Genomic DNA, 26,473 nt, shown 5'->3' with positions numbered 1-26,473 from the left:
TCTGAATGCCCCCCGGGGAGCTAACTGACTGACCGATGAGGGGCCAGCACTGATTCCGATTCCCTCCTGCACTGGTGGAAATCCGGAGTGACCCCACTGGAGGCCAGTGTAAGTGACCGGATCGGCGAGCTCCTCTCTGGCTTTGGCCTGGGAGCTTTTCCCGTGCGTGGGGGTGTCAGGCGCGGGCGGGCTGTTCCGAATGACCCTTGTTGTTCGCTGGTGGGGCCCTGGAGCCCGGCAGTGGGGAGAGCTGTGGGGCTGACGCGGGTCCGTTTGGATTTGATGCCGTAGGCACAGGAACGGCGCCGTCGGGTGAGGCCCCCGGACGGAGCTGAGCCCTGGCGGGAAACGCGGCCCTGGCCCCTTTCACGCCCACCCGGAGGAACATGCCACTGGGCTGCGTCAGGCGCCCACTTCCATTGGCGGGAGGAAACCCGAGCAGCCAAAATGTAACGATCCGCCCCGGCCGCCCGACGGAATCAGGCTTCCCCGGGGCAGGGTGCGGGGTCCCTCCCTGCTCCCGCACTGAAGACGTCCCCCGGACGCCGGGGTCCCTCCATGACTAGCGGCCGCCCCGCCCCGCCATGGCACACGGTTCCGACTCAGTGCTGAGGGACGCGGCCTGCGCCACCCACTCCCGCAGCTCGGGCAGCGACGCCAGCGTGGCCACCCGCTACCTGCTCGGGAAGCCGAACCGGCTGGTGAACGGGCACCCGCGGGGCAGCCGCACCTCGCCGCCCATGGGACGGGTCATTCTCATCAACTCGCCCATCGAAGGTATGGCAGCCGGGGCCTCTCTCTGCTTCCATTGCGGGGGGCGGGGCGGGGGAGGCTTCTTTTGGGGTCACCCTTCACCACCCAGATACCGACACGAGCCCCTTCTCAAGCCATGAGTCGGGCAGGGCAGTGCCCTCAGGGACAGCTTTGGCCCTGCCGAAGGCAGGAGAGAGCCCCTGAAGTTGGCGCTTGTGTCTCCCCATCCAGTCGACCCAGGCCCCCTTTTTATTGGACTTGGTCCCCCGAGTCTCCCCCCACCCCCACAGCTTCCTCTGCACCTCAGCTCAGCTACAAACAGCTCAGGGAAGCAGCTTGGAGCCAGGTGTTCTCGCCCGGGGGGGACGTGGGGCATGTCCGCCCTGGCCTACTCCTATTGCTAAATGAGGGGGGGGCCATGGTTTATGCGAGGGAGGTCAGGGGTGAGGGAGAGGTACCAGTGTGGAAAAGGCTGAAATCCACTGCAGTGAACTTGTCTTCGTTCCTTGCACGTGCTCCATTGGTCTGAGCAGGAGCAAAAATCTTAGCACTAAATTCATCTCCAGGGTAACTCCATTAGCTGCAGCCTGGCCTGGAGGCCAGTCCCAGCCTCCCGGCCGCGGGGATTGGGTGCAGTTTTGTTTTTCGTTAATTATTGATGGGCAGAAATTCTGCAGCATAGGGAACTTCCCACACTACGCACGTCACCCCGAGCACGCGTTCGGGCCCAGGCAGTTATGCCAGGGATGAATGTGGCCCTTTGCGTTCAAATCCAAACAGGGTAGGAAGCAGGTTAGAGCCGGAGACGGGGAGCCAGGACACCTGGGTTCTTTACCTAGCAAGGAAGGATGGTTTTGTGGCCAAAGCACTGCCTGAGTGTCAGGACACCTGGGTTCTATCACTGGGCAAGCCATTCCCCCGCCCCCCCCCACCCGTGCCTCAGTTTCCCAGTTGTGAAATGGGAGTGATAATCCCACCTGGGAGTGGGGGGAGCAGGGTGCGGTGCAGTTAGTCGATCCTTGGAAAGCACTTTGCGATCCCTGGCTGTTAACGCTTCTAAAGGGCTTGGTGAGGACTTGACTCCGTGAGCGGATGGGAACAGGGCAGTAGCCCTGTAAATGCCGTGGGAGCCCTCCAGCAGCGCTCCCGAGGCCACCGGAAAGCCGCAGTATTCCCGGAACACAGCCTGGCCCGTTCACGTGCCCAGGGAGGCCTGGCCCGGCCTGGCCTTGTGTAAGTGGGCGGCGGTGCGGGGCCTGGCAGCTGCGGAAACCGCCCCGTTCTCTCCCACGTGTTCGGGCCCTGTCCCCACAGCCGCCGGCGACGAGAGCGACGTGATCAACACCGTCACGGTGGAGAGGAGCGCGGACGGGAGGCTGGGGTTCAGCGTGCGCGGCGGCTCGGAGCACGGGCTGGGCATCTTCGTCAGCAAAGTGGAGGAGGGCAGCAGCGCCGGTAAGCGGAGCTCGTCGCGGGGCGTCGTGCCAGGGCCTCTGCCCGCCGTCATGGGGAGACCACAAGTCCCAGCATGCAATGCTCCACCTTGATCCGGGCAGCCTTCGGCTTGGCTAAAGATGGAGCCTGGCCCGGGTTGTTCTGCAACTTCCCTGGGGACGGACAACGCTCCCAAGGGGCAACGCCCCATCTTGATCCAAGCGCAGGGCTGCCCAGGGCGGGGCTGAACGAGGCATGCTGGGATCTGTAGTCTCCCAGGGGCTGCTCCAATGTCTGGGTGGAGAGCAGGGGGGCCGTGCGGGGAGCGCTGACTCCATCGGAGTCCCGGTCTGTGGGCTCTCCTTGCACGGCAGGGGAAGGTGGCGGGGTGGGGAAGGAGCCGGGGAAGGGCCATGCGCACATGCAGGTCTGGGCAGGGCGCTGTTTCAGCCGAGAAGGCAGAAGAAGCCTGTGTGGCGTGGCCCCGTGCCCTACGGCTGCCCCGCGTCCAGCTCAGCTACCCAGGCTGGGTGCTAGCCCACCGGTTTGTTTACTGCAGGGCTTTCCTGCCTGGCTGCTCGCAAGCCCGCCCTGCTGCCCCTAGCCCGAGCCATGGCTTAACCTGCGGCTGTCCTGCCTAGCGCCAGAGGCCCCCCAGCAGACTGTGAGACTGGCCCATGGTGGAGCCAGTTTCACCGTGATACCACAGGAGCTGCCATGGGGAACCCCCGCACCCGTTGGGTGCCTCCCCCCCCGCCCGCCTCCAGGGGAAGAGCCGCCAACCTGGGCTGCAGCAGGAGGGAGGCAAAGGGCTCCCCAGCCCCCCAGAGGAGTTGAGGGGGGAGCAGCCAACAGCCTTCTCACAGGAGGGGGCAGAAAGAACCCAGCAGCTCAGGGTGCCCCCGCCCCCCACCCCTTCCTTGCAGCACCCGGCCTGGCAGGGGGAGACGCGGACCCCCCAGAGGTGCCCCCCCAGAGGCCAGGGGTGTGCGGGTGAAGAGCTTCCACAGCAACTAGAAGAGCAGACGTGGGGCTGTGGGGGGAACCGCCCAAAAGGATTAGCTGTCGGGGTGTAGGGGATAGAATCGTATTCCTCAGCCTAAATCGGCAACACACATTGGGGACGGGGGGAATGCAAACCACAAAGGGCGGCTCAGCAAACATTAGTTAGTCCATTGCATGATTTGGGGACCCATCTGATGGGTCACTGAGGTCTGACACCTGCTTTTTGGGGTCAGCAGCCCCGCGCCAGCTCCGCGTCATAAAACGGATGTTGGGAAAACTGGAGAGGAGCCGCGGAGAAAACCCCAGTACTAAAAGGCTCCTCCAATGACTGGCAGAACCAGGACCAATGATTTAGTTGGGGTTGGCCCTGCTTGGAGGAGGGGTTGGACTAGATGACCTCCTGAGGTCCCTTCCAACCCTGAGATTCTAGGATTCAATGGCTGGAGGTTCAAACCAGGCAAATTCAAATTGAAATCAGGCCGGTGTTTTCCACAGAGAGGGTGACTAACCCTGGAGCAAGTCGCCAAGGGACTCAGTGGGTTCTCCAGCACTTGATGTCTTCGGATCCAGTGGCAAATGCTTTAGTCCAGTGGTCCCCAAACTTTTCACCTGGTGTCTCCCTTATCCCTGTCTGCACCCCCCCCCCTCCCGAGCCAGGACCGGGGCCGTGGCTGTGGGAGTGGGGGATGCAGACAGGGGTAAGGGGGCCGAGGCTGGGGCCACAGCTGGGGGCGGACCAAGAGCAGAGCTGCATGCCACGCCCTCCCAGAATGTTCCTCCTTGCCCCACAGTTTGGGGATCTCTGCTTTAGTCAAACGCAAGTGATTGGCCTCAATCCAGGCGGAGCTGGGGGAGGTTCTGTGGTCTGCGCAACACAGGAGATCTCATGGTCCCCTCTGGCCTTGACGCTCTGAACCCTGTGTCGGGTTCGTTGCACTGGGGTGGGAAGTGAGGGGGGCCTAGCTATCTCTGTGGGGCATGGGGAGCCCTTTGCCTTGCCTCCTCTGTTAACCCTTTACGGGAGGGGAGTGAATTATTTGGCTGTCCTCTGTAGGGTGACCAGATGTCCCAATTTTATAGGGACAGTCCCGATTTTGGGGTCTTTTTCTTATATATGCTCCTATTACTCCCCAACCCCTGTCCCGATTTTTCACACTTGCTGTCTGGTCATCCTAGTCCCCTGTAACTCTGCAAGCACCAGAGCGATCCAATGCGGGCAGAGGCTGTCCGAATAACACGCTGTCGTCAGAAATAAGAACACCCAGGCTCGGTTCCAGTTCCTGGTGGCGTCGGGTTCGGTGCTCGTTAATCGTTGTTGGAATTAGCTTGAGGAAAGGTGCTGAAAATCTTAGCTTCCCCTTTGGGCAGGGTCAAAACATGACACCCCCGTAGCCTGGAGGAGCTCATGTGTCTGGTCTCAGCAACAGGCCAGGGCCAGGCCAGCTACTTAGTGCCAGAGCCTTTTCCCGTGACCCTGGAGGAAGCCTGGCCCAATGGCCAGAGCGCCAGCCCGAGTAGATAGAAGCTGCGGGTTCTGTTTCCTGGTGTCTGCCACAGGCTTCCTGCATGACCTTGAGCAAGTCACTTAGCCTCTGTCTGGACAGTGACAATGGACAGTTTCCACCTTGCAGGCCTGTAGGGAGGCTGAACGCATTAGAGATTGTGATACTGCAGAGAGGGGGGCCGGGTAAGTACCTGAGACCTGTGGCCGTGGTCATTGCTGGTGGAAATTTGGTGAGGGAAGCAGGAGCGTGCATGACATCAAGGAAACTGCTCTCCCCCACGCCACACGGCCATGACCTTCCAATCCCAGGGTTGGAGGCCGAGTCCCCACCTGATCGTTCCAGGTCGAGGTGTTTGCTACAGCACACCAGGCCAGATCTGGCTGCTGCTGAGCTGAGAATTTGCCACCCTCCAGCTTTTCGCTCCCCTGTCCCACGCAGCCCAGCCGCCTTCTCTCAGTCTGCTCTCAGGGGTCTCCATTTAACGTTACAGACCGGGCCGGCCTGTGCATCGGAGACAAAATCACGGAGGTGAACAGCGTGAGCTTGGAGAGCATCACCATGGGGAGTGCTGTCAAGGTCTTGACTGGGAACAACCGGCTGCGGATGATGGTGAGGCGCATGGGAAAGGTGCCAGGGATTAAATTCTCCCGAGAAAAGACCACGTGGTAAGCAGAGGCGCGCTCACTGCCTACACCGTGCCGCGATCCTTGGCCCGTCCCAGTGTCTGATGCGGGTGGGCCAAAGCCGCATTCCTCTGAGCAGAGAGGGAGCTCTCGGGTTCACGAGAAGCCGGGAGAGCACAATGGAGCGAACTCGGGACTCGGTGCCCCATGGGGTTAGTGCGCTCAGCGGTCCCCTCCGGAGGGTGGGTTTGAATCCTGCACTGGGCCCTCAGGGAACTGGGTGTCCCAGGGACACATGCTGGGCCCTTGTTTGTCCGCCTCACACAGATCTGCACGCTGGGCACCCTGGGGTCGAGGGCGGGGAATGGAATAGCGGGGGAAGGGTTGAGGAATACCGGCAGGGCTCTAGGTTGGCAGGGGGCCGGGGCGATTGCGGGGGGGCTCTGAGCCGGGATTGAGGGGCACCGGCAGAGATGTGCAGGGAGAGCCCAGATTGGGTTGGCACAGCTTCATGGCGGGCTGGAACTGAGGTGGGCGTTCAGGGGCCGTGGCGGAGCTCGGTGAGACGCAAGGGCTAAACGTTTGAGAGACTGGTTTGTTCATTATCGGGGTTTTCCAAATCTCACCCCCAACAGTTCTAGGGTCGAATCAGCCAGCAGAGCCTGGCTTCCTTAGCTTGTCCTGTAAAGATGCCTGTTTCGTGATCTAGAGGTCGTGGGTTCGATCCCCGCAGGGGTCTTTTGAGAAGAGGAACACTGGATTCTTGCCAGATTCCTGTGCTGTGCCTATCACCGTGGTCTCTGACTCTGCCCTGTTAGCTGTTGGGGAGCAAGGCAGGCTTCAGGAGCTATGCAAGGGCAGAATCTTAGTGGGTTTGGAGATGGGGGTTGGATTCGCTCCTGAAAGTTTGGATTCTGATCCTAAACTTCCCTGATCTAGCAGAGTCCCCTGGCCTGGAAACTCATGGGCAGGCTCCCTCGGGAGAGGTCAAACCTCCAGGACAGCCTCTTTCGTGGGGTCCCATCTACCAGCCAGAAGGGGAACAGGGTCCCACCATGGGAATGAAAAATTCCTCCACCTTTTCCAAACCTCCAAATATTTGCAGTTCAGGTTCCGGGCAGGTGAGATTTCCCTCTATACGTAGCATCAAAGCTAGAGAGAGGTCGAAACTGGACCCACAGATCCATGCCCCCTGCAGTTCCCAGGGGGAGTCTGATTTGAACCACCAGCTCCCAGCCTGGGTCTGGGGGAAGATTTTTCAAAGCCGTCAGCCAGTTCCCACTGGCGTTCGTTTAGAGTCGGGCACTTCTGACCGTCCCGGCTTTGGGCCTGTATCCAAACAACCGTTTTCCGGTTTGGATGCAGCCAGAACCTCAGCAGGGGCCCAAAGTGGCTGGAGAAAGAGCCAATCTCATGAGATTTCTGCCGTTCCCACGGTGGACGTTCCAGCAGGTTCTCTGACGTCATGAGATTGCCACCGTCGGAGAGCAGCTCTGTGAGACTGGGGGCTGGGCTACCCTGGAGAATGAGATCGAGCCAGCCACGTGCAAAAAATTCACACACCCCCCCCACCCCCGAGCGACGTAGTTAAGCCAACGTACATCCCTGTGTAGACAGCACTAGGTAAAGGGAAGAATTGTTCTGTCGACCCAGCGACCGGCTCTCAGGCAGGTGGATTTGCTCCAGTGAGCAGAGAACCCCTCCCATCTGTAGCGTCTGGACTGATGCACTGCAGCTGGACTGCTGTAGGGTTCTCCGTGTAGACGTACCCTGGGGCCAAGTCGTGCCAGAGCCAGCCCCGGGATTTCGGGCCCCTGTTTGAATCTTGCCGCGGTTGCTCTCGTGGCAGGGTGGATGTCGCGAACAGGCGCCTGATCGTGGAGAAGAGCGGGTCGACCCCGTCGGACAGCAGCTCCGAGGGCGGCGTGAGACGCATGGTCCACCTCTACACCACCTCCGACGACTACTGTCTGGGCTTCAACATCCGCGGGGGGAAGGAGTTCGGCCTTGGCATCTACGTCTCCAGGTACCTTGGGCCCCAGCAGCTTCGCTCGGCGCCTGGCACCCACTAGCCACACCGTGTCCTGAGCACCCGGCAGAGCGTCCTGTGGGGCCTCCCGTGTCTGAGATCTTCTGGAGGAGAAGCCCCTTACTGCTTACGGAGCCCTGGGAGTGGGGGGCAGCTGCAAATCTAATTAACTCCGTTACAAAGCGGCTTAGGGCAGGTACAGCCAGCGCATGTGTGGGGTAGGTGGCCCTTTAAGACCAAGGTTTGCTGGGAGTTGTAGTCTCCAGACTACATGACAGCAAGGAGCCAGCTGACCACTGGGACTGCTGGAGCCAGGCCTCAGAATGCTCCCCCCATCAGATCACTGGATGGTGAATATCCCCCCCCCCCCCAAAGCGGGCGGAGTTAAGGCTGGGGCTGGACCTACTTTGCTGCCCCAGGACTCTGAGCTGAGCAGCTCTGCACCCATGTGACGAGCCCCATCCCATGCGTTTGCAGGAACAAGTTCTTATGTAGGAGCCTGCGGGATTTTCTGGGTCCTGCTTACAGGCCGTTTCCATCCCTAGCATGGATCCCCACGGGATTCGTTTTCGCCTGCAGTGCTCCGGGGGGGTTTGCCCTGCCCCGTCCCTAAGAATAAGTCAGCAGGTTCCTCGCTCAAACGTCTCCACCTTTCCAAAGCGAAGAAACGCTGTCCAAAGGGACACATGGGATCTCCAGTGTTTCTTCTGTCCGGGTGATGTGTTAAAGGTTTACAGTCTCTCTGTCCCTTCCCCAGCAAAGCACCGACCGAGGCCAGATTCCCAGCAGTGGCCTCTGAAATGCCAGGCGACGGGTCCCACGCTGGGGGGGGGGGGGGGGGGTTACGCACCTGACTTCTCTCTGAGCTTGGCAAAAATCACCCTTGTCCAAAGGATGGTGAGCAAAGCCCTAGGGGGTGAATGGAGACCTCCGTGGAGGTTTGGTCCCACTATGCCAGAAACCCCCTCCAGCCAGGGGGCAGCAGGCAGAGCCAGGGCCAGAGAGCGCCCCCCTCCTCCATCCAAGGGCAGACACAGCCCCACCAAGCCAGGGAGCATGGGGCAAGGAGCAGCCAGAGCTAGGCACCCAGCTAGGGCCCAGCAACTCAGCCAGAGCATCTCCCAGCTGATGACAAGAAACAGCTGGACCCGCACCCGGCTGGGAAGGTTCAGATGTGGGGATCAGGGGATGTCACATGGTCTTGTCTGGAGATATCGCTTGGCTAGAAGCAGGGTTTGTCCCAGCCCTGGCGATGGGGCAGGATCTAGCAGGCTGGGCAGCCCGTCCAGTGTGGATTCAGGCCCTTGAGTTGATCACCCCAGTCCGGTTTCACGTGTCCCCAGCGGTGGGTCGTGCGCCCCTTAGGGAGATGAACTGGGCTTGGGGGGCCTCCCCATCCAGGGGGCTGAGAGCCACCGGCTGCCTGACGTGGGTCGTTCCAGGGTCGACCCTGGCGGGCTGGCGGAGCAGAACGGGATCAGAGTGGGAGATCAAGTCCTTGCAGCCAACGGAGTCAAGTTCGACGCCATCAGCCATAGCAAGGCAGTGGAAGTGCTAAAGGGGCAGACACACATCATGCTGACCATCCAGGTAGGACCTGGGGCTCTGGGCTGGGCAGCGTTGGGCTCACACCCCAGGCCACGACCGGCCCCAGGAGGGGGAGGCGGGACCGTGCCACCCTGGAGAAGCCCCTCATGGTCTGGGCACTTGGCACATTGCCACGAGAGGGACTCTGGTGACTCCCAGCCCGAAGGCCCTTCCCGGGGCATGGAGCAGTCACTCTGCTTCTCCCCCGCCCGGCGCTGGTGGCTGCTCGGCGTTCCCCTGACGTAGGCAGCTCTGGGGAGCTCCTGGCTGGTGCCCAAGCCGGGGCGCGGGCCTCACTCTTGGGCAGATCCAGTTTCAACCCAGCTAGGCGCTGGCAGGCAGCTGCATTATTCATGGCAGGCTCCGGCGCGCAGATCGGGTTCATCTCGAAGACGCTGCCCGGGGCAGCCGGTTACACGCTAACCCTCATCCTTCCCTCCACGTCTAGGAGACGGGCCACTTCCCTGCCTACAAGGAGATGGTGGCCGAATACTGCTGGCTCAGTCAGTGTAAGAAAGCCCCCCTCGAAGCCCCCCCGGGACATCCCTGCTTAGAGCGGGTCGGCTGGGGGCAAGTTCTGCGACTGCTGGGAATCATAATGAGACTCCAGTGCTGTCCTGTCTCGCTGAGCGAGCATAGGGCTGGGAGCCCGGACACCTGGGTCCTGTTCTGGGGTCTGACCCTTCCTCACCACGTGACCTCGGGAAGTGCCTGCTGAGGGCTCAGTGACCCAGCTGCGTTTAGATGACAGCACCACCCAGTCACTCCTGGAACGGGCCTTGAGATTCACGGGCACAGGTGCAGTGTTGGTGCCTAGGGGTGCCACCAATCTTTGGCCGGCTGGCACTGTCCAGAGGTCACTATGCTGCACTCCACAACCGCCCAGACCTGGCTGCTCCCAAGAGCGTGCGCTCCTGGCCATGAGAGCTCATGGGGAATCTTCATTACCTACCAGCAGTACAGGGCCTGTGACACATAGCTGGGTAGTAGGGGCACACTGACATGTACATAGCTAGCATCTCTGGTGGTTCTCCTGCAGCTCCACCTCAGGGCCTGGGTTCCACACCCACCGGGCTATGAAGTTCCACAGGGCCCAGACAGACGCTGTGAGATCCCAGGGGCCGAGGCTGGTGGTGGCTCCTTCCCTCCCCATGGATTCTCATCCCTTCATCTCTTCCCAGTGTCCAATGGCCAACTGCAGCAGCTCTCGCAGGCCTCGGAGACCAGCTCCTCCATCTCCTCCTACTCCTCGGGGACCCTGCTCAGCTCCCTGGACGGGCGGCCCCAGGCCCCGCTCTCCAGCCCCGCCCCAGCCCACATGGTGGACGTCTCCATCTCCATGGAGGACCCTCCGGCATGCAGCCGCCCCCTGGAGCGAGTGGAGACAGCCATGCAGACGGACCTGCCCCCTTCCGGCGACGGGACTGCGGGGACCGAGACCTGGCGCACCGTACACCCGCCGGAGATCCTGAAGGACACGGCCATCCGGGCCAAGAGTTTCCGGGACCCGCTCCCCAGCAAGAAGCACAGACCCTTCTCCAACAAGGAGCTCTCGGACTCGCCCTGGATGGCCCTGCTCCTGGCGCTGAGCCGCCCACGGCAGCCCCTCAAGAGATCCCAGAGCTACCTCACCGTGGGCGGTAGGTGCTGGTGCCGGGACTGGCCAGAGCATGAGCTGAATGGGCTCCCCCTGTCTGCACATACTGGTGCCCCTCAATCCCAACTCGCAGGCCCCTGCTAGCCCAGTCCTGGGCCCCCCCATTCCCCAGCTCTGCCAGTGCCCCTCAATCCTGACCCGCAGCCCCCTGCTAGCCCAGCCCTGGGCCCCCCCATTCCCCAGCTCCACCAATGCCCCTCAATCCTGACCCGCAGTCCCCTGCTAGCCCAGCCCTGGGCCCCCCCATTCCCCAGCTCTGCCGATGCCCCTCAATCCCGACCTGCAGCCCCCTGCTAGCCCAGTCCTGGGCCCCCCATTCCCCAGCTCTGCCAGTACCCCTCAATCCTGACCCGCAGCCCCCTGCTAGCCCAGCCCTGGGCCCCCCCATTCCCCAGCTCTGCCAATGCCCCTCAATCCTGACCCGCAGCCCCCTGCTAGACCAGCCCTGGGCCCCCCCATTCCCCAGCTCTGCAAAGGCCCCTCAATCCCGACCTGCAGCCCCTGCTAGCCCAGCCCTGGGCCCCCCCATTCCCCAGCTCTGCCAATGCCCCTCAATCCTGACCCGCAGCCCCCTGCTAGACCAGCCCTGGGCCCCCTCATTCCCCAGCTCTGCAAAGGCCCCTCAATCCCGACCTGCAGCCCCCTGCTAGCCCAGTCCTGGGCTCCCACCACACACAGCTCTGCCAGGGCCCCTCACTCCTGACCCGCAGCCCCTGCTAGCCCAGCCCTGTGATCCACGCCCCCACACCCCCCCAGAGCTCTACTGATACCCGACCTGCTGTCCCCCAGCCCCCAGGGAGCACCTGAAGTCCCCACACACTGGGCTCTCCTCTCCTGCCCCCCAGCCCCCTTAGCTCCTCGTCCCGTGCTGGAGCCTCGACTCTGTCCAGCGGAGCAGCCGGCCCCCTGTGTCCGGAGGTGCGACTCCGCCTCACAGGGGGACTCGGGCTCAGCCAGACATGGGGGAATCAGCCCAGCCCGGAAAGCAGGTGCCCTCTGCCTGCCTGGCGCGGAGAGCAGCACCCTCCCTGCTGTGTATCCCAGGCAGGTTCCTCTCATTTCCAGTGGCCCTGCCCCCGGGCGGGGAATTAGCTGGTCCTGACTCCCCACTTTCAGATGGTGACATCCCGGGTGTCTGAACTGAGCCTCCGCTTCCCCTGCCCCACAGCAAGGGGGGCCTCGAGCTGTCCGGGGGTCCGACCCAGCTCCTTCCCCTATGTCCAGGCCCGGAGGAGACTGTGTATCGGAGTGTTCAACGCCCCAACTCCTACAGCCACGCAGGGTAGGGGGGAGCTGCAGGTCCAGCAGCCAACCTGCCCCCCCCCGACTGTCCCTGTCTGTAACACCCAGCCTGGCCCGGGGGGCTGGGTGAGCTGGGCGCCGTGATCCCTGGGCAGCTCGCGGTGGGATGGGGGGCACGCACCCCTTGCAAGGGGAGCGGTGCGGGATGCCCAAGCAGGGCGCCCTCCTGCCTAGGGGTGCAGAGAACTCGGCAGCAGCGTCTGGCATGCAGGGCAGGAGAAGGAAGTTCCGGGGAGCACGGGTGGGAGATGGGGCTGGGCCCAGCCAGGAGAAGACGAGGAGGGTGGGTGCTGGGAAGGCAGGGGGTTGGCACAGTGGAGATGGCTGTGCTCTGTGGTGGTCGCCTGGCAAACCCAGGCTGGGGTTGGGGCCCGGATCCAATGCCCAGCGGTGCCCGAGGGGGCCAGGGTGAGACATGCTTGGCTCCGAGCCGCTGCTCCCGCCTGGCCCCGGGTCTGATCGGTGGCTCTCTTCCTGGCACCAGAGGAGAAGAGGCAGGAGCCGCCAGCGCCCGCCGGGGACAAGGCCAGACTGCGGCGCTCCAAGACCCTCGCCAACCTCTTCTTCCGAGGCAGCCGGGCGAGGCAGAACTGGGCACCGGGCAGCGAGGGGGCTGGGCCGCCAGGGCGCAGGAGACGGGCCAGGTCCCCGGCCAGCCCGGAGGGGGGGAAAGGTAAAGGGCGCTGGGACACCTGGGCGGGGGTGGCGAGGCTGTGTTGGGGGTGGGGGCTGGAATGGCTCCAGGGATGTGTGGGAGGGACGTGCCCAGCTCTGCTCCTGGGGCGGGGAGGCATGCATGAGGATTCCCTGCTCCCCGACGGGGGTGGGTCTGGCCCCATGGCGATTCCCCCAGGGAATTTATTATTTTAAATCACATGAATTTTGATTGCTTGGTGTTGCCTTGCCTGGGGCCCAGGAAGAGATGGCCCCTGCCCCCTCTCCTCCGTGCCCAGGGAGAAAGGGACCTGCTCCCCCCCACACACACCCAGGGAGATGGGCTCTGCCCCCAGAGCTGCCAGCCTGTGCAATCCCTCCTCTTGCAGCTGAGATTGTCGAGGCCCTGAAAGGTGAAGTGACTTGCCCAGGGTCACCGGTGGCCTGTGGCAGAGTCAGGGGTCGACCCCAGGTCTCCTGATTCCCAGTCCTTAACTGCGAACCGCTGTCCTGCCTGGCACACCGCCTGCCCACCCCCCGAGCTGTGGGAGGCAGTCGCAGCCTCAAGGCTGCTGGCACCAGCTCACCCACTGAACCCCAGGGGAGATGGCCCAGACCCCGCAGGGCATTAACCCCTGGCTCCCCAGGGCTGCTGGCGAATCACCTGGTTTGCTGGTTGTGCCCTCTGCTTTCCGCCTGCAGCCAGCGCCCTGCAGAAACTTGCCAGCCGGAGCCCGAAGCGGGGTAACCGCAATGCACGCGTGTGCAGGCGAGTGCCGATGTCTGTGCCATTTGCCTCCCCACTGGCTGTCCTGGAGAGACCCGGCCCCCTTCCTTTCCCTGGTGCCTGTGGCCGGAGGAGATTGGATCCCCCGGGGGATTTGGGGGAGAGGCCGTTAGGCACCCCTGATTTGAAGGCAGGGGGCATCTCAGCTGTACCATGGCCAGTCCGGGGACGCCGCGCTGGGCTGCTCCTGGTATATCCGTAGCCCCCGACACTGGGGCCATGGGGTGCGGAGGCTGATTACCCAGTGGGGCCCTCACCAGGACGCTGCGCTCAGCCGCTGCTCTTTGGCTCTGGCTTTAGCTGATCTTGGGCCGTTGCCATGTGGGCTGGGCTCGGGGCGCCTGGTTCGGGACCCGGCAGACGGAGCCCAGCCCCCTGCGGCCCCACTGGGAGTGCCCAGAGCCCCCGGGTCTGCAGAGTCTCTCCGTTTCCAACGCTGCCCCTGTTTGGCTCCCAGCTGATGAGCTCCAGTGAGGAGTCGGCCCCGGCCAGGCCTGTGGGGTGGGAAGGAGAATTGCGGGGCTGGGTGGGGACAGGGAGGGACTGGCTGATGAATCAGGAGCAGGGGTTGATCAGGGCCATCGGGGCACGTCTTTGCAAAAGCGTGTACACAGCTGTGTGTGCAAATGGGGCGCCCACAGCTGGCCGGGGGTCCGATCCATGAGCTGTACGCGCAGCTACCTGGGTAACCCACTCGCTGAGCGTGCCACAGTCCCCTCTGGCAGCGGGCACCTGGAGGAGAACAACCTACTACTGCTCCCAGCTAGTGGAGTCTGTCCCGGCTGTGCGGTGGGAGGGGCTGGTCCCAGCCCTGCTGCTGAGCCCCTGGGAGGGGAAGGAACCTACACAGCCAGGGGGCCACGACCTGGGGTCAGGTGAGGGCCACCTCTCTGGAGCTCCCTGGCCTCCCATCACCACCCCAGCGGCCCTGCGCTCACCCTGCTTTGCTGCTCCCCAGACAAAGGCCGCCCCGTCAGCATCCTGGGCTCCCCGGGGCGTGCCACCCGTGAGCCCAGCCCAGCCGCTGAGAGCCACCTCCTGCTTCTCCGGGACGTGGCCGGGAAGCTGCTGACGGAGGACGAGGTCACGGCCGTGCTGCGTCACTGCAGCCGGGTAAGGAGTGTGGGCATGCGCCCGGGCTGCTGCTTCTCCCAGCCCGGCGAGGGCTCTGGACTCGGTTCCGGGGCCTGTTTCCTTGGCTCGCCACCCTGTGCCCACCCCCCCCATGCCCCGCTGTGCAGTGGGAGAGCTGAGTTCTCCCAGCTCCGTCCCCGCCTCTGCGTTAACGGGTCACCCCCTCCGTGCCTCGGTTTCCCCACCTGGATCTCTCCTAGGGGACGGTGCCTGACTTTGCTTGCGGCTGCGTGCAGGGATGAAAGTGCTAGAGAAGGACATGTCCAGGGTGGCGCTAACTCCCGCTGTGCCCTGGCAGCCTTCCCCCTAGACCCCCCACAGATCCATCCCTGCAGCCAGGGAGCCTGGGCACACGCTGACCCCGGGGTCTGCTAGGTGCTGGTGTCTCTAGTGAACACTAGATGCCGCTCGGAGCCTGCCCGTGTGTCCTTGAGAGCTCAGCCCCCCACCCCTGCCCAATTGCTCACCCCAACCCCATTGCCCCTCCCCCTTCACGGAGAAGGGCTGGACCCAGACAGAATCCAGATTAACCCCTTGCATCCCCCACCCCTGGGCATCTCCACTAGGCCACCCAGGAGGGGGACTCTTGTTCCATAGGTAGAGACCCCCCTTTTCTGCAGGTTCACCCACCAGCAGGGACAGGGTCAAAGTGAGGCCAGCCTCTGGCTCACCCCAGCCCCACCAGTGCCTCAGGGAGGAGAGCAGGTGTCATTAGCTCCATCAGATAGCAGGGGAAACTGAGGCACGGGGGGCAGGGACTGGCACCAGGTCACAAGCAGAGCCCTGTGTTCCTGGCTCCCACACCCCAATTCTAGCCCCTAGATCCCACTCTCCCGCACCTCACTGGTAACAAGGGTTTAGTCCCGATTCAAATCCGGGTCATAAACCAAACCAGTTCTGCTGCTTCACTTGTGCCCCCTCCCCACCCCATCGGGGATGCCTGGCCACCCCAGTGCCCCCTTTTGGAGGAGTTTCCTGGCCAGGAAACCTTTTCCCAGGGGCCTCTCATAACAAAGCCCCCTGGCTCTCTTGTGGCAAACCCCTGGCCCCCGGCGCCCCCTCTGCCAGGGCGTCACAGCCAGACCCGTGCCGCTTTCCCACTCCCGGCATGGGGCAGCTGCCAGCCTCTGGCTGGGATGGGGCGTGGCTGGTCTGAGCGCTGGCCAGGGGGTCTAATCCTGACCCCTGGGCAATGGGGTGATGGGGAGGGGGGGAGAGTCCTGGGTAGAACTAGCCCATTGCACGGGAGCTACCGTCTCCTCCCCAGGCCCCTCGCCGCCCAGCCCCCAGCTTGCCCCGCACCCTGGCCCTTGGCTCTCCCGGGCTAAGCAGGAACAGCTGCCAGTGAGCCAGCCAGCAGCGCTGGGCCCCCGCGTCAGTACCGAGCCGCAGCACCAGCAGGCGCTGCCTGGAGGGCAGGGCCCTGCCCCTTGTACTCACTGCTTGACCTGGGACCGGATCCTGTTCTCACTGATGCTGTTAATCTGCATTAAGGGCAGGGAAGTGATTTAAAGTGGAGGGAGTAACTCGTCCCTGTGAGCCGGCCCTGGCCCCACATGAAAGCCCGAAGGTCCTGGCCAAATGCTAGCAGGGGGATGATCAGGTTCTGCCTCCCCCCCCCCCACCCCTGGGAGAAATCATTATTTCCTCTTCAGAGCTGTTCCAGCTTGTTGCTGGGTGCTGTGAAACCCTGCCTGCGTCCCCGACCCCCCCAGATTTGGCTGCATTTTGGCGCTGGCTAAGCACTGCCTGGTGCTCTGGGCTCTGGCCAGCGAAGGGGCCCGTCTGACGCTGCCTGTCCTTTGCCTGCAGTATGTCCATGAAGGTGGGGTGGAGGACTTGGTGAGGCCACTCCTGGCCATCCTGGACCGGCCTGAGAAACTCCTGCTTCTGAGGGATGTCAGGTGGGTGAACGATGCTGGGATGGAGGATTCCCTCTGTGCTGCTTTCCGTGGGGCATGTCCCAAGGGACAGAGAAACAGGCCCCTGTGCCTGGGGGTATAAGAACGGCCATACTGGGTCAGACCAAAGGTCCATCTAGCCCAGTATCCTGTCTGCTGACAGTGGCTAATGCCAGGTGCCCCAGAGGGAATGAACAGAACAGGGAATCATCAAGTGATCCATCCCCTGTCGCTCATTCCCAGCTTCTGGCAAACAGAGGCTAAGGACACCATCCCTGCCCATCCTGGCTAATAGCCATTGATGGACCTATCCTCCATGAACTTATCTAGTTCTTTTTTGAAACCTGCTATAGTCTTGGCCTTCACGACATCCTCTGGCAAGGAGTTCCACAGGTTGACTGTGTGTTGTGTGAAGAAATACTTCCTTTTGTTTGTTTTAAACCTGCTGCCTATTAATTTCATTTGGTGACCCCTGGTTCTTGTATTATGAGAAGGAATAAATAACACTTCCTTCTTTATTTTCTCCACACCAGTCACGATTTTATAGACCTCAGTCATATCCCCCCTTAGTGGTCTCTTTTCCAAGCTGAAAAGTCCCAGTCTTATTAACCACTCCTCATATGGCAGCCTTTCCAGACCCCTAATCATTTTTGACAGGTGTCAGAGTAGCAGCCGTGTTAGTCTGTATTCACAAAAAGAAAAGGAGGACTTGTGGCACCTTAGAGACTAACCCATTTATTTGAGCATGAGCTTTCGTGGGCTACAGCTTATGCTCAAATACATTTGTTAGTCTCTAAGGTGCCACAAGTCCTCCTGTTCTTTCTACTAATTTTTGTTGCCCTTTTCTGAACCTTTTCCAATTCCAGTATATCTTTTCTGAGATGGGGCGACCACATCTACACGCAGCATCCAAGCTGTGGGCGTCCCATGGATTTATATAGAGGCAATATGATATTTTTTGTCTTGTTATCTATCCCTTTCCTAATGATTCCCAACATTCTGCTCACCTTTTTGACGGCCGCTGCACACTGAGTGGATGTTTTCAGAGAACTACCCACAAGGACTCCAAGGTCTCTTTCCTGAGCGGTAACAGCTAATTTAGACCCCATCATTTTACATGTATAATTGGGATGATGTTTTCCAATGTGCATCACTTTGCATTTATCAACATTGAATTTCATCTGCCATTTTGTTGCCCAGTCACCTAGGTTTGTGAGATCCCTTTGTAGCTCTTCGCAGTCTGCCTGGGACTTAACTACCTTGAGTAGTTTTGTATCATCTGCAAATTTTGCCACCTCGCTGTCTACCCCTTTCTCCAGATCATTTATGAATATGCTGAATAGGACTGGGCCCAGGACAGACCCTGGGGGACACCACTATTTACCTCTCTCCAGTCTGAAAACTGACCATTTATTCCTACCCTGTGTTTCCTATCTTTTAACCAGTTACCAATACACAAGAGGACCTTCCCTCCTACCCCATGACAGCTCACTTTGCTTAAGAGACTTTGGTGAGGGACCTCGTCAAAGCCATTCTGAAAATCTAAGTACGCTCTATCCACTAAGAAAAGGAGTACTTGTGGCACCTTAGAGACTAACCAATTTATCCCCCTGTAACGAGGCTGGTTCTGGCGGGACCCCACTGAAAGTGCCAATTCAGGACAAATTGCTTCAAGCAGGGCAGTCACAGCCCAAGGCTGGGATTTCTATGCACACCGAGGCAAACCAAACCAGCCAGACAGAGAGGACTTTGGTTTTACCCCACTGGCTAACCACAAGTCACACAAGCAATTCCCTTAGACACCCCAGTTTCCCAGTATCCCCACCAGTGCCACTCGTTATGGGGACAAATAGTTACGAAAACCAATACCCCAGTGAAAGAAAAACGTTTCTTTCGATCCCAAAGGAGCAAGCCCCAGACCCAGGTCAATAAACAAATCAGATCTTACCCACAAATCACGCTGTTATCAATCCTTTAGAATCTAAAATCTAAAGGTTTATTCATAAAAGGAAAAGCTATAGATGAGAGCTAGGATTGGTTAAGTGGAATCAATGACATACAGTAATGGCCAAGTTCTTGGTTCAGGCTTGCAGCAGTGATGGAATAAAGTGCAGGTTCAAATCAAGTCTCTGGAGAACATCCCCAGCTGGGGTGGATCTTTCAGTCCTTGGTTCAAAGCTTCAGTGTAGCAAAGTCCCTCCAGAGGTAGAAACAGGGTTGAAGACCCGATGGAGGAGCTGCAGCAGGTTTTTATAGTCTCTTGCCGTGTGGTCTGTCTTTCTTTGTCCCAAGGACAAGCTGTCCCTCACACGGCCTGGGAAAACCTCAGAGTTCTGTCCATAGGCAGGTCCCTGCACACCTGGCTGAGTCCCAAGGCATGTCTGCCTTCTCTCAGGGGGTCAGTTGTGTCGCTGATGGTCCTTAATGGGCCATCAAGCAGGCTAGGCAGAGCTGACACCAACTTGTCTGGAGTGTTCCCCAGAAGCAGAGCACAGGTTTGAACTACGGACAGTACAGAGCCAATATTCATAACTTCAACTATAAAAATGACACCCACATATAGGCAGCATAATCATAACCAGCAAACCATAACCTTGTCTTAGACACCTCATTTGACCCCCTTTATACAAGATTTTGTGCCACTACAGGACTTTGGTTGCAACAGTGATCTATACGGTCCCAGCTTATGTCAATAACATCACAGCCCCTTGTCCACATGCTTGTTGACCCGCTCAGAGAATTCTAGTAGATTGGTGAGGCATGATTTCCCTTTACAAAACCCGTGTTGACTCTTCTCCCACAAATTATGTTCATCTGTGTGTCTGACAATTTTGTTCTTTGCTATAGTTTCAACCAGTTTGCCCAGTACTGAAGTCAGGCTTACCAGCCTGTAATTGCCAGGATCACCTCTGGAGCCCTTTATAAAAATTGGCGTCACATTAGCTCTCCTCCAGTCATCTGGTACAGAAGTGGATTTAAATGATCGGTTACAGGCTACAGTTAGTAGGTCTACAATTTCACATCTCAGTTCCTTCAGAACTCTTGGGTGAATCCCGTCTGGTCCTGGTAACTTATTACTGTTTAGTTTATCAAGTTGTTCCAAAACTTCCTCAAATGACTCTTCAATCTGGGACAGTTCCTCAGATTTCTCACCTAAAAAGAATGGCTCAGGTTTGGGAATCTCCCTCACATCCTCAGCCATGAAGACCGATGCAAAGAATTCATTTAGTTTCTCCGTAATGGCCTTATCGTCCTTGCGTGCTCCTTTAGCGTCTCGATCGTCCAGTGGCCCCACTGGTTGGTTAGCAGCTTCCTGCTTCTGACGTACTTCAAAAAAATTTGCTATTACTTTTTGAGTCTTTGGCTAGCTGTTCTTCAAATTCTTTTTTGACCTTCCTAATTATATTTTTACGCTTCCTTTGCCAGAGTTTATGCTCCTTCCTATTTTCCTCACTAAGATTTAACTTCCACTTTTTAAGAGATGCCTTTTTGCCTCTCACTGCTTCTTTTATTTTGTTGTTTAGCCACAGTGGCACTTTTTTGGTTCTTTTACGATGTTTTTTTTAATTTGGGGGATATATTTAAGTTCAGCCTCTATTATGGTGTCTTAAAAAAGTTTCCACGCAGCTTACAGGGATTTCACTTTTGGCGCTGTACCTTTTAATTTCTGATTCACTAACTTCCTCATTTTTGTGTAGTTCCCCTTTCTGAAATTCAGTGCTACCGTGTTGGGCCACTGTGGGGTTTTTCCTGCCACAGGGATATTAAATTTAATTATATTGTGGTCACTATTGCCAAGGGGCCCAGCTATATTCACCTCTTGGACCAGCTCCTGTGCTCCACTTAGGACTAAATCAAGAATTGCATCTACTGTTGTGGGTTCGAGGACTAGCTGCTCCAAGAAACAGTCATTTAAGGTGTCAAGAAATATGTCAAGAAGCATGAGGCTGGAGATGGGGGCGCGCTGGGGTCACAGGCCCAGTGGTTGCCCGTGGCGCCATCCGGGTCCTGTCTCAGTCGGGGCGTTTATTCTGCAATCAAACAGCACACATGCTGTGAGGGAGAAGGCTCTTGTGGCAGGTTGCGAGACAGGACAGGGAGGCTGCGCGGCCCAGATTCTGAACTCGGCCCTGAGCGGCCGGCAGCTCCTTTAACTCCCTGGGGTCCCTGCAGGTTCCCCCAGCCTCAGGAGCAGGATTTGGCTCATGATCCTGGCCCTTAGCACCTCTTCCCTCTGTGCCCCGGGATGGTGAACGGCTCCCACCGCTTGCTCTGCACTCCTGGCCTCCCAGCTCCTCCTTCTCCTAGACTTTTCATTCCAGCTCGGACTGTCTCCTCACTCCAGCCTCACACTGCACCCTGCCTCGCAGGCCCAATCCCACACAGCCGGGGCTGCTGGTTTCACCAGGGCTGGATTTACCCCTGCTCAGCAGTTAGATTAACTAGCTCAGCCCTGAGCCCTGTGGCCCCGGTGGGACGTCGGCTCGAGGTCCATGCATTTCCAGGGGGGCTAGAGCGCATGATGCAGGCAGGGCCCTAGCGGGCACTCTTGCCTCTGACTAGGTACTGAGACAATGGTGCTAGGGGGTTCTGTGCTGCTCTGGGCTGGGTCCAAGCCCCTGATCCCTCATGTCCCTCCATTCATGGCAGTTTTCACAGTGAGCGTAGAGGTGACGTCCTGGGCAGATCCTGGCTGGGTAACTACATTGGGTTCCCTAGAATCACCCCCATTATTGCAATTGAATCTGGGATGCTTCTGCCCTCAGCTGTCACCTCATGTTGCTGTGTGCTGTTAAGCAGCGGCCACGTTCTGCCCCAGAGGTGGCTGCATTTCAGTGGCAGTCACTTGGGCACTAAGAGCTTGCCCCTTGCAGGAGCCTGGTCACCTCCACCGACATGGGCCGCTTCGACAGTATGGTCGTGCGGCTGGAGCTGGAGGCATATGACGCCCTGAAGAGCAGAGCAGGTAGGGGGAGCCCCCGCGAGGGCTGGGCCCAGCTGGCCTCCCAACTCCTCTCCTTTTGGGGGCTGGCTTCGGGGATCCCAGGTTGCCAGTCTTCCATTACCCCTGGTGATGAACGTGGCACTGCCCCTTCCTAAAGCCCCTGGGTCCTGGCACAAACCCCTCTTTACCCTGGGCACCATGAAACCATGGGCCCAGCGGGTGAGGATCCAAACCCGCCGGCTGGGTGGGAACCTTGCAAACGCACCCCCACTGCTGTGTCCCATCGCCCGTCACCCCAGCCACAGGCCTGCGATCGGCTCGGAGCAGCCCCCCGCCCCCGAAGCCGGGCACAAGGCTGGATGCTCACCACATGCACTCCACGGCCCAGGCTCCAGCCTAGCAGGGGAAAGGGGAGTCAGTGCCCTGCCACTGAGTACCAGTCGGGCAGGGCGCTGCTGGCAGAGCGGGAGGACCAGGGGGGCCACAGCTGCAGTCAGCACTGGGCTGGTGGCAGAAGCCCCAAACTTTCCAGCGAGGCGCGGCCTGGAAGGGGGTGGCAGCCTGGCGCCGCGTGGGCAGTAGGGCTGGTTCGGGGGAGGCGCCGTGCCAGCAACCAGAGCCTCGGGCAACGGGAACCAGAGCGAAGGGCCCGGCTTGTCTCTGAGGCGCTTCTCTGCCCGCCTGCAGGGAAATCGCCCACGCTCCACCCGGCGCAGCAGGAAATGCCTCCCAGGAGACACCTCATCATACCCGTGCCTGGTCAGTACTGCCCCCCCCCCGCTAGATTTCCCCCCCCCAGCCCCCTGCTGCCTCTCCCCCCCCCCCCCCCACTGGCTGCACATGTAGGGCTGGCAACCCTGCAGGCTCTGTCCACTAGAGGGCGACAGTCACGGGCCACCAGCTGAGCCAGGTGGTTCCCGCACGTCCCAGCTGGCCCCAAGCACCCACGGGATTGTGGGTCACATCAGGGCAGGGCTCTGGGGCTGCCAGGGGCTGGCTGGGAGGGTGGCTGGAGTCCTGGGGCCGGGATCCAACAGGCAGTCACCGCATGCTCTGATTCTCCGCTGATGGGGGGCTTGGAGCCTGGGGCTGGGGGGGGTGGCAGGACTGGGGGCCAGGGGACTCGGAGGTCATGGGGCAGGAAAGGGCTGGGGCCTCTCGGGGGACAGGGTGGTCTTGGAGGCCGGGGACAGGGCAGGGCTAGGGCCGGGGTGGGTCTCAGAGGCCCATTGGGAGGGGATGGGGCGGGGGGCTGCCCCGGCACGTTGCTAACAGCCCCGTCTCTCCTTTGCAGACCGCCGGGGAGGTTTCCTGCTGCAGCCGCTCCAGGCCCCGGAGCCGGGGGGCGCCAAGGAGGAGGGGGTGGCACCGAGGGCAGGGCCGGAGTGGCTGAAGGGCTCCTCCCGACGGACTCGCCCGCGCGGCTACACGCCCCTGCCCGACGTGCCCGTGGACGCCTGCGTGGCCCTCCCCATTCCCCCTGCAACTCCAGCTGCTGGTGGGCCCAGCTGGCTGCTGGCGGAGCCTGCCCAGAGCCCGGGGCTCATGCCATGTCCTGACCCCTCCACAGAGGGGTTGGCACAGCCGCCAGGGCAGGGCAGCGAGCGGCCACGCACCCCCAGCTCCCCCGATGGGCAGGGCAAGGCTGAGCCAGGGGGGGACTCGCTCTATGTGGGGCTCAGCAAGCCTCAGCGGGCCCGGCCACGGCTCTGCCAGGTCTTCACGGGCATCTCGGCGCCCAGCCAAGGGACCCAGGGAGAAGAGGGCCTGGCCCACAACGGCCCGGCCGAGGAGGAGTACGAGCTGATGACCGTCCACCTCTCCAAGCTCAGGCAGTCCTTGGGTGAGTGGCACCCCGCCGTGCCCCCTGAGCTCCCCACCCCTGGGTTCCCTGCAGCTGCTCCAGGCCCCCTGGGCTCCCTGCAGCTCCTCCCTGCCCCCTATGTACCGCCTGCAGCCCCACCTCGGTGCTCACAGACCCCAGCACCGGGGCCGGCCATGGCATCGAATCTAAGGGAAGTGGGGGCCAGTCACATGGGAGTTTGAAAACCAGCCTGGCCCGGGAGGGGTCACAGTTGGGCCCAGCCCAGTCCTGGTACCGCGGAGCTGAGCCCACCATAGCCTGCTCTGTGTTTGTGTAGGGCCTACCACAACAGCAGCCTGATCTGCTTGTGGGGGGTGGTGGTGGGCTCTCCCTTAAATACAGATACCAGCCACCCTCCCACCCACCCCAGAGTCTCTGTCCTGTTTCAGGTGCCAAAGGGAGGGGGACCCAGCCCTGCCTGCTAGCACAGATGCAGCTGCGGGGGGGGGGGGTGCAGTGGGGCGTGGGCACAGGCCGGGGATGGTGCTGGAGTACCAGAGTCTGCCACGGTGCCAGGCTGGGCTCACTAGCCCTAGGGAATCGGAAATCCCCTTCCGGCACCACCCCCCCGCCCCCGCCCCCTCACATCCCAGCTATAGGGTCGGGGGTGGCTAAAGCGGGCCACGCCTTGGAGGCTGCCCACAGGTGTCAGGTCCATAGTGCCAGCTTGGGTGGGAGGGGGTCTGGGCCGACTGGGCAGGCTGGGGCTGGTCCACCCCTGCCTTCCAGGGATCAGCATCTCGGGCGGGATCGAGTCCAAGGTGCAGCCGATGGTGAAGATCGAGAAGATCTTTCCTGGAGGGGCGGCGTTCCTGAGCGGGGCCCTGAAGGTACGGGGAGTGGGGGGGGGCTCCCTGCCGTGGCTGGGGCTAACCCCCGGGGCAGTTAGCTGGTCTCTCTGCGGCACAGATCCATTGTGTGATCAGACACTGGGCAGACACGGGGTCCTGGGGGCGTCCGGGGAGGGACACGTACCTGCGGTGCTGGCCAGGGCTGAGTCAGACACACAAGCTGAATGACAGAGGCCCAGCTGCTCTCCTGCGCTAGGCTCAGACACCAGCACTTTTCACAGGAGCGTGGACCTTTCCCATGCCCCCCCCCACGAGATGGCAAAGCACACATCTGTGGGTGGCACAGCTCTAGCGGGAGCATCGCTCTCCTTTGTGTGCTTTGCTCAGGGGCGAGAAATGCAAAACATCCTTTTGCCATCAGTAGGGTTCAGAGTTAGCAGTCAGTTGGCCTGAGCAGGGGCAGTTTGGGCCGCCCAGAGCCATTGGTTCAGGCTGGCGACAGAAACAGGCAGGCACCCTGGCATCAGTTACCCTTCGGGTCACATTTGGAAGGGTTCTTTGTAAGCGCAAGGCGGCAAGATGTGTTTGAAATGATGTGTCCAGCCTGGAGGCTTCCAGAGCCATGGAAGCAGCGGGCAGGATGGGGCCCTGCAGCACCAGATTTTAAAGCACTAACAGCCATTCTCCCTACCGCCCAGGGTCACTGCTCCCCCCACTATCAGTGGGGAAACTGAGGCATGGCACGATTAAGTGACACTCAGGCAGGCTGTGGTAGACCCTTAGAACCCAGCTGTCCCACGTTCCAGCCCAGTGCTCTGCCCACCAGCTAGCCCCGTCCCTGCCACCAGCCTCCTTGATGTATCCTGGAGCCCAGATGGGGGGAGGGAGGGGGCTTCCTGTGGGGCCAGAGCAGTCTGGCAGGGAGGTAGCCAGGGTCTAGCTCCACTGGTCCTGCAGGGCTAGCCCACCCCCAAGGGGAAGTAGCCAGGAGCTAGTGAGCGTGATTGGCCCAGGAGGTCTAGCAAGGAGAGGAGTTGGGTAGGCATTTGGGCATGGGCAGCCGACTAGGGGGCTAGGTGCCCCCCAGAGCCAGCTGCCCCTGCCTGCATGCAACTTGGGAAGCCACACGCTTGCCCTGCCCTTGACTGCTCCAGCTGGGGGTGGGGGCAGCGGGGTCAGGCCCTGGCCAGCGGGACGCCGTATGCCCACAGCCTGTCGCTTGGTGTCACTGGATCTAGCCTCCCACCCATGACAAAGCTGGGCTGTGCCCGGGGGTGGCAGAAGGGGGAGGACAGCCCCTGCGGCCTCCATTGTGGCACTGACAAAGAGCCCTTGTTGGGGCCCTGCCCACCCAGCAGCCGCCACCCCCATGCCCTGCCCCACAGCAGCAGTTGGCAGCTGGCTTGACACCAGGCCCACGGCCATCTCACGGAAGACAGAGTTGTGGGCAGTGCTGAAGGAGGCCATGCCCCCCACCCCCTCCGGTTTCTCAGACAGGTCCCAGGGCGTTTGGGGGGGGGGGGGGGGGCGGCGCTGGATAACATCGTCCAGGTTAATGAAGGGGCAGCAGGCAGGAGCCAGGACTCCTGGGTTCCAGTCTGCATGCTGGAGGAGGGGCAGAGGGGGGCTATTGGTTAGAGGAAGAGAGGGCTTGGAGTCTAACCCCTGGCCCCCCACTCCCCTCCCCAAGCACCCAGGTGTCCTGACGTTCAGTAACCCCACCCCCACCCCCAATGCAGGAACACCAAGCTCCCAGCCTGGTCCCCAGGGCCCCACCCAGCACCCCAGGTAACAGAGAAAGGAGCTGGGGCTCCAGCCCAGAGCCAGGTGCAGCAGGGCTGTCACCCCTCAGCCTGCCGGGGGCAGGGGGATCCCTGCCCTCAGTGCCCTGCATCCTCCCCGCTGTGGCTGCTTCTACCCGAGCCCAGGGAGCAGCCCTGCCCTTAACCAACCCCCCAAGCCAAATAAAACCCCAGGGTGCAAGGTAGTTGCACTCCTCCCCCCTTTGTCACTGCCTGGCCCCCATCATTGTGTAGGGTTGCTACATGCTGTTGCCACAGTTGCAGTGTCCTACCCCAGAGGTGGCTGCATGTCCATGGCTGGCGACCAGTCACTGTAGGCTCCCAACCCTGTCTCTCTGGCCTTGCCAGGCTGGGGACGAGCTGGTGGCGGTGGACGGGGCAAGCCTGCAGAACGTCACCCACCAGCGGGCGGTGGGCCTCATCCGCCAGGCCTACAGGACCAACCGGCAGGCACCCATGGAACTGGTGGTGAAGACATCCAAGGCGTGACGCAGCCCAGCCAGGGACGGTGCCAGGCTGGCAGCGACGGGCTGAGCAGACAGCCAGACGGACGTCTTCCAGGCCCCCGGGAGGACAGGCAGAGCCCACGGCTATGGGCATCCAGCCCCACGAGCCCGACTGCAGCCTGGCAGGGGTGGGAGAAGAGGCCCCCCGCTCAGTGCGCTGCCAGAGAGCACCAGGTGGCCTCAGCCAGGCCTGG

At 61.0% G+C, this 26,473-nt stretch overlaps 1 protein-coding gene across 1 annotated transcript; it reads left to right on the top strand.

Annotated features, from left to right (window-relative positions):
- Positions 1-584: 584 nt before the first annotated feature.
- PDZD7 (PDZ domain containing 7) lies at positions 585-26,316 on the top strand. The gene is made up of 15 exons (XM_073354534.2): positions 585-777; positions 2,068-2,208; positions 5,188-5,362; positions 7,170-7,346; positions 8,792-8,939; positions 9,385-9,445; positions 10,118-10,576; positions 12,380-12,568; positions 14,295-14,449; positions 16,283-16,374; positions 21,246-21,337; positions 22,004-22,075; positions 22,611-23,159; positions 23,910-24,010; positions 26,122-26,316. The coding sequence occupies exons 1-15, from the start codon at positions 585-587 to the stop codon at positions 26,260-26,262; spliced, it is 2,745 nt and encodes a 914-aa protein (XP_073210635.2). The 3' UTR covers positions 26,263-26,316.
- The last annotated feature ends 157 nt before the right edge of the window (positions 26,317-26,473 follow it).

Source organism: Lepidochelys kempii, chromosome 7 (assembly GCF_965140285.1).
Source record: "Lepidochelys kempii isolate rLepKem1 chromosome 7, rLepKem1.hap1, whole genome shotgun sequence".
In the NCBI taxonomy this organism is placed as follows: domain Eukaryota; kingdom Metazoa; phylum Chordata; order Testudines; family Cheloniidae; genus Lepidochelys; species Lepidochelys kempii.
Note: the sequence above shows the minus strand (reverse complement) of the source record. Positions and strands in the feature narration are given on the sequence as shown.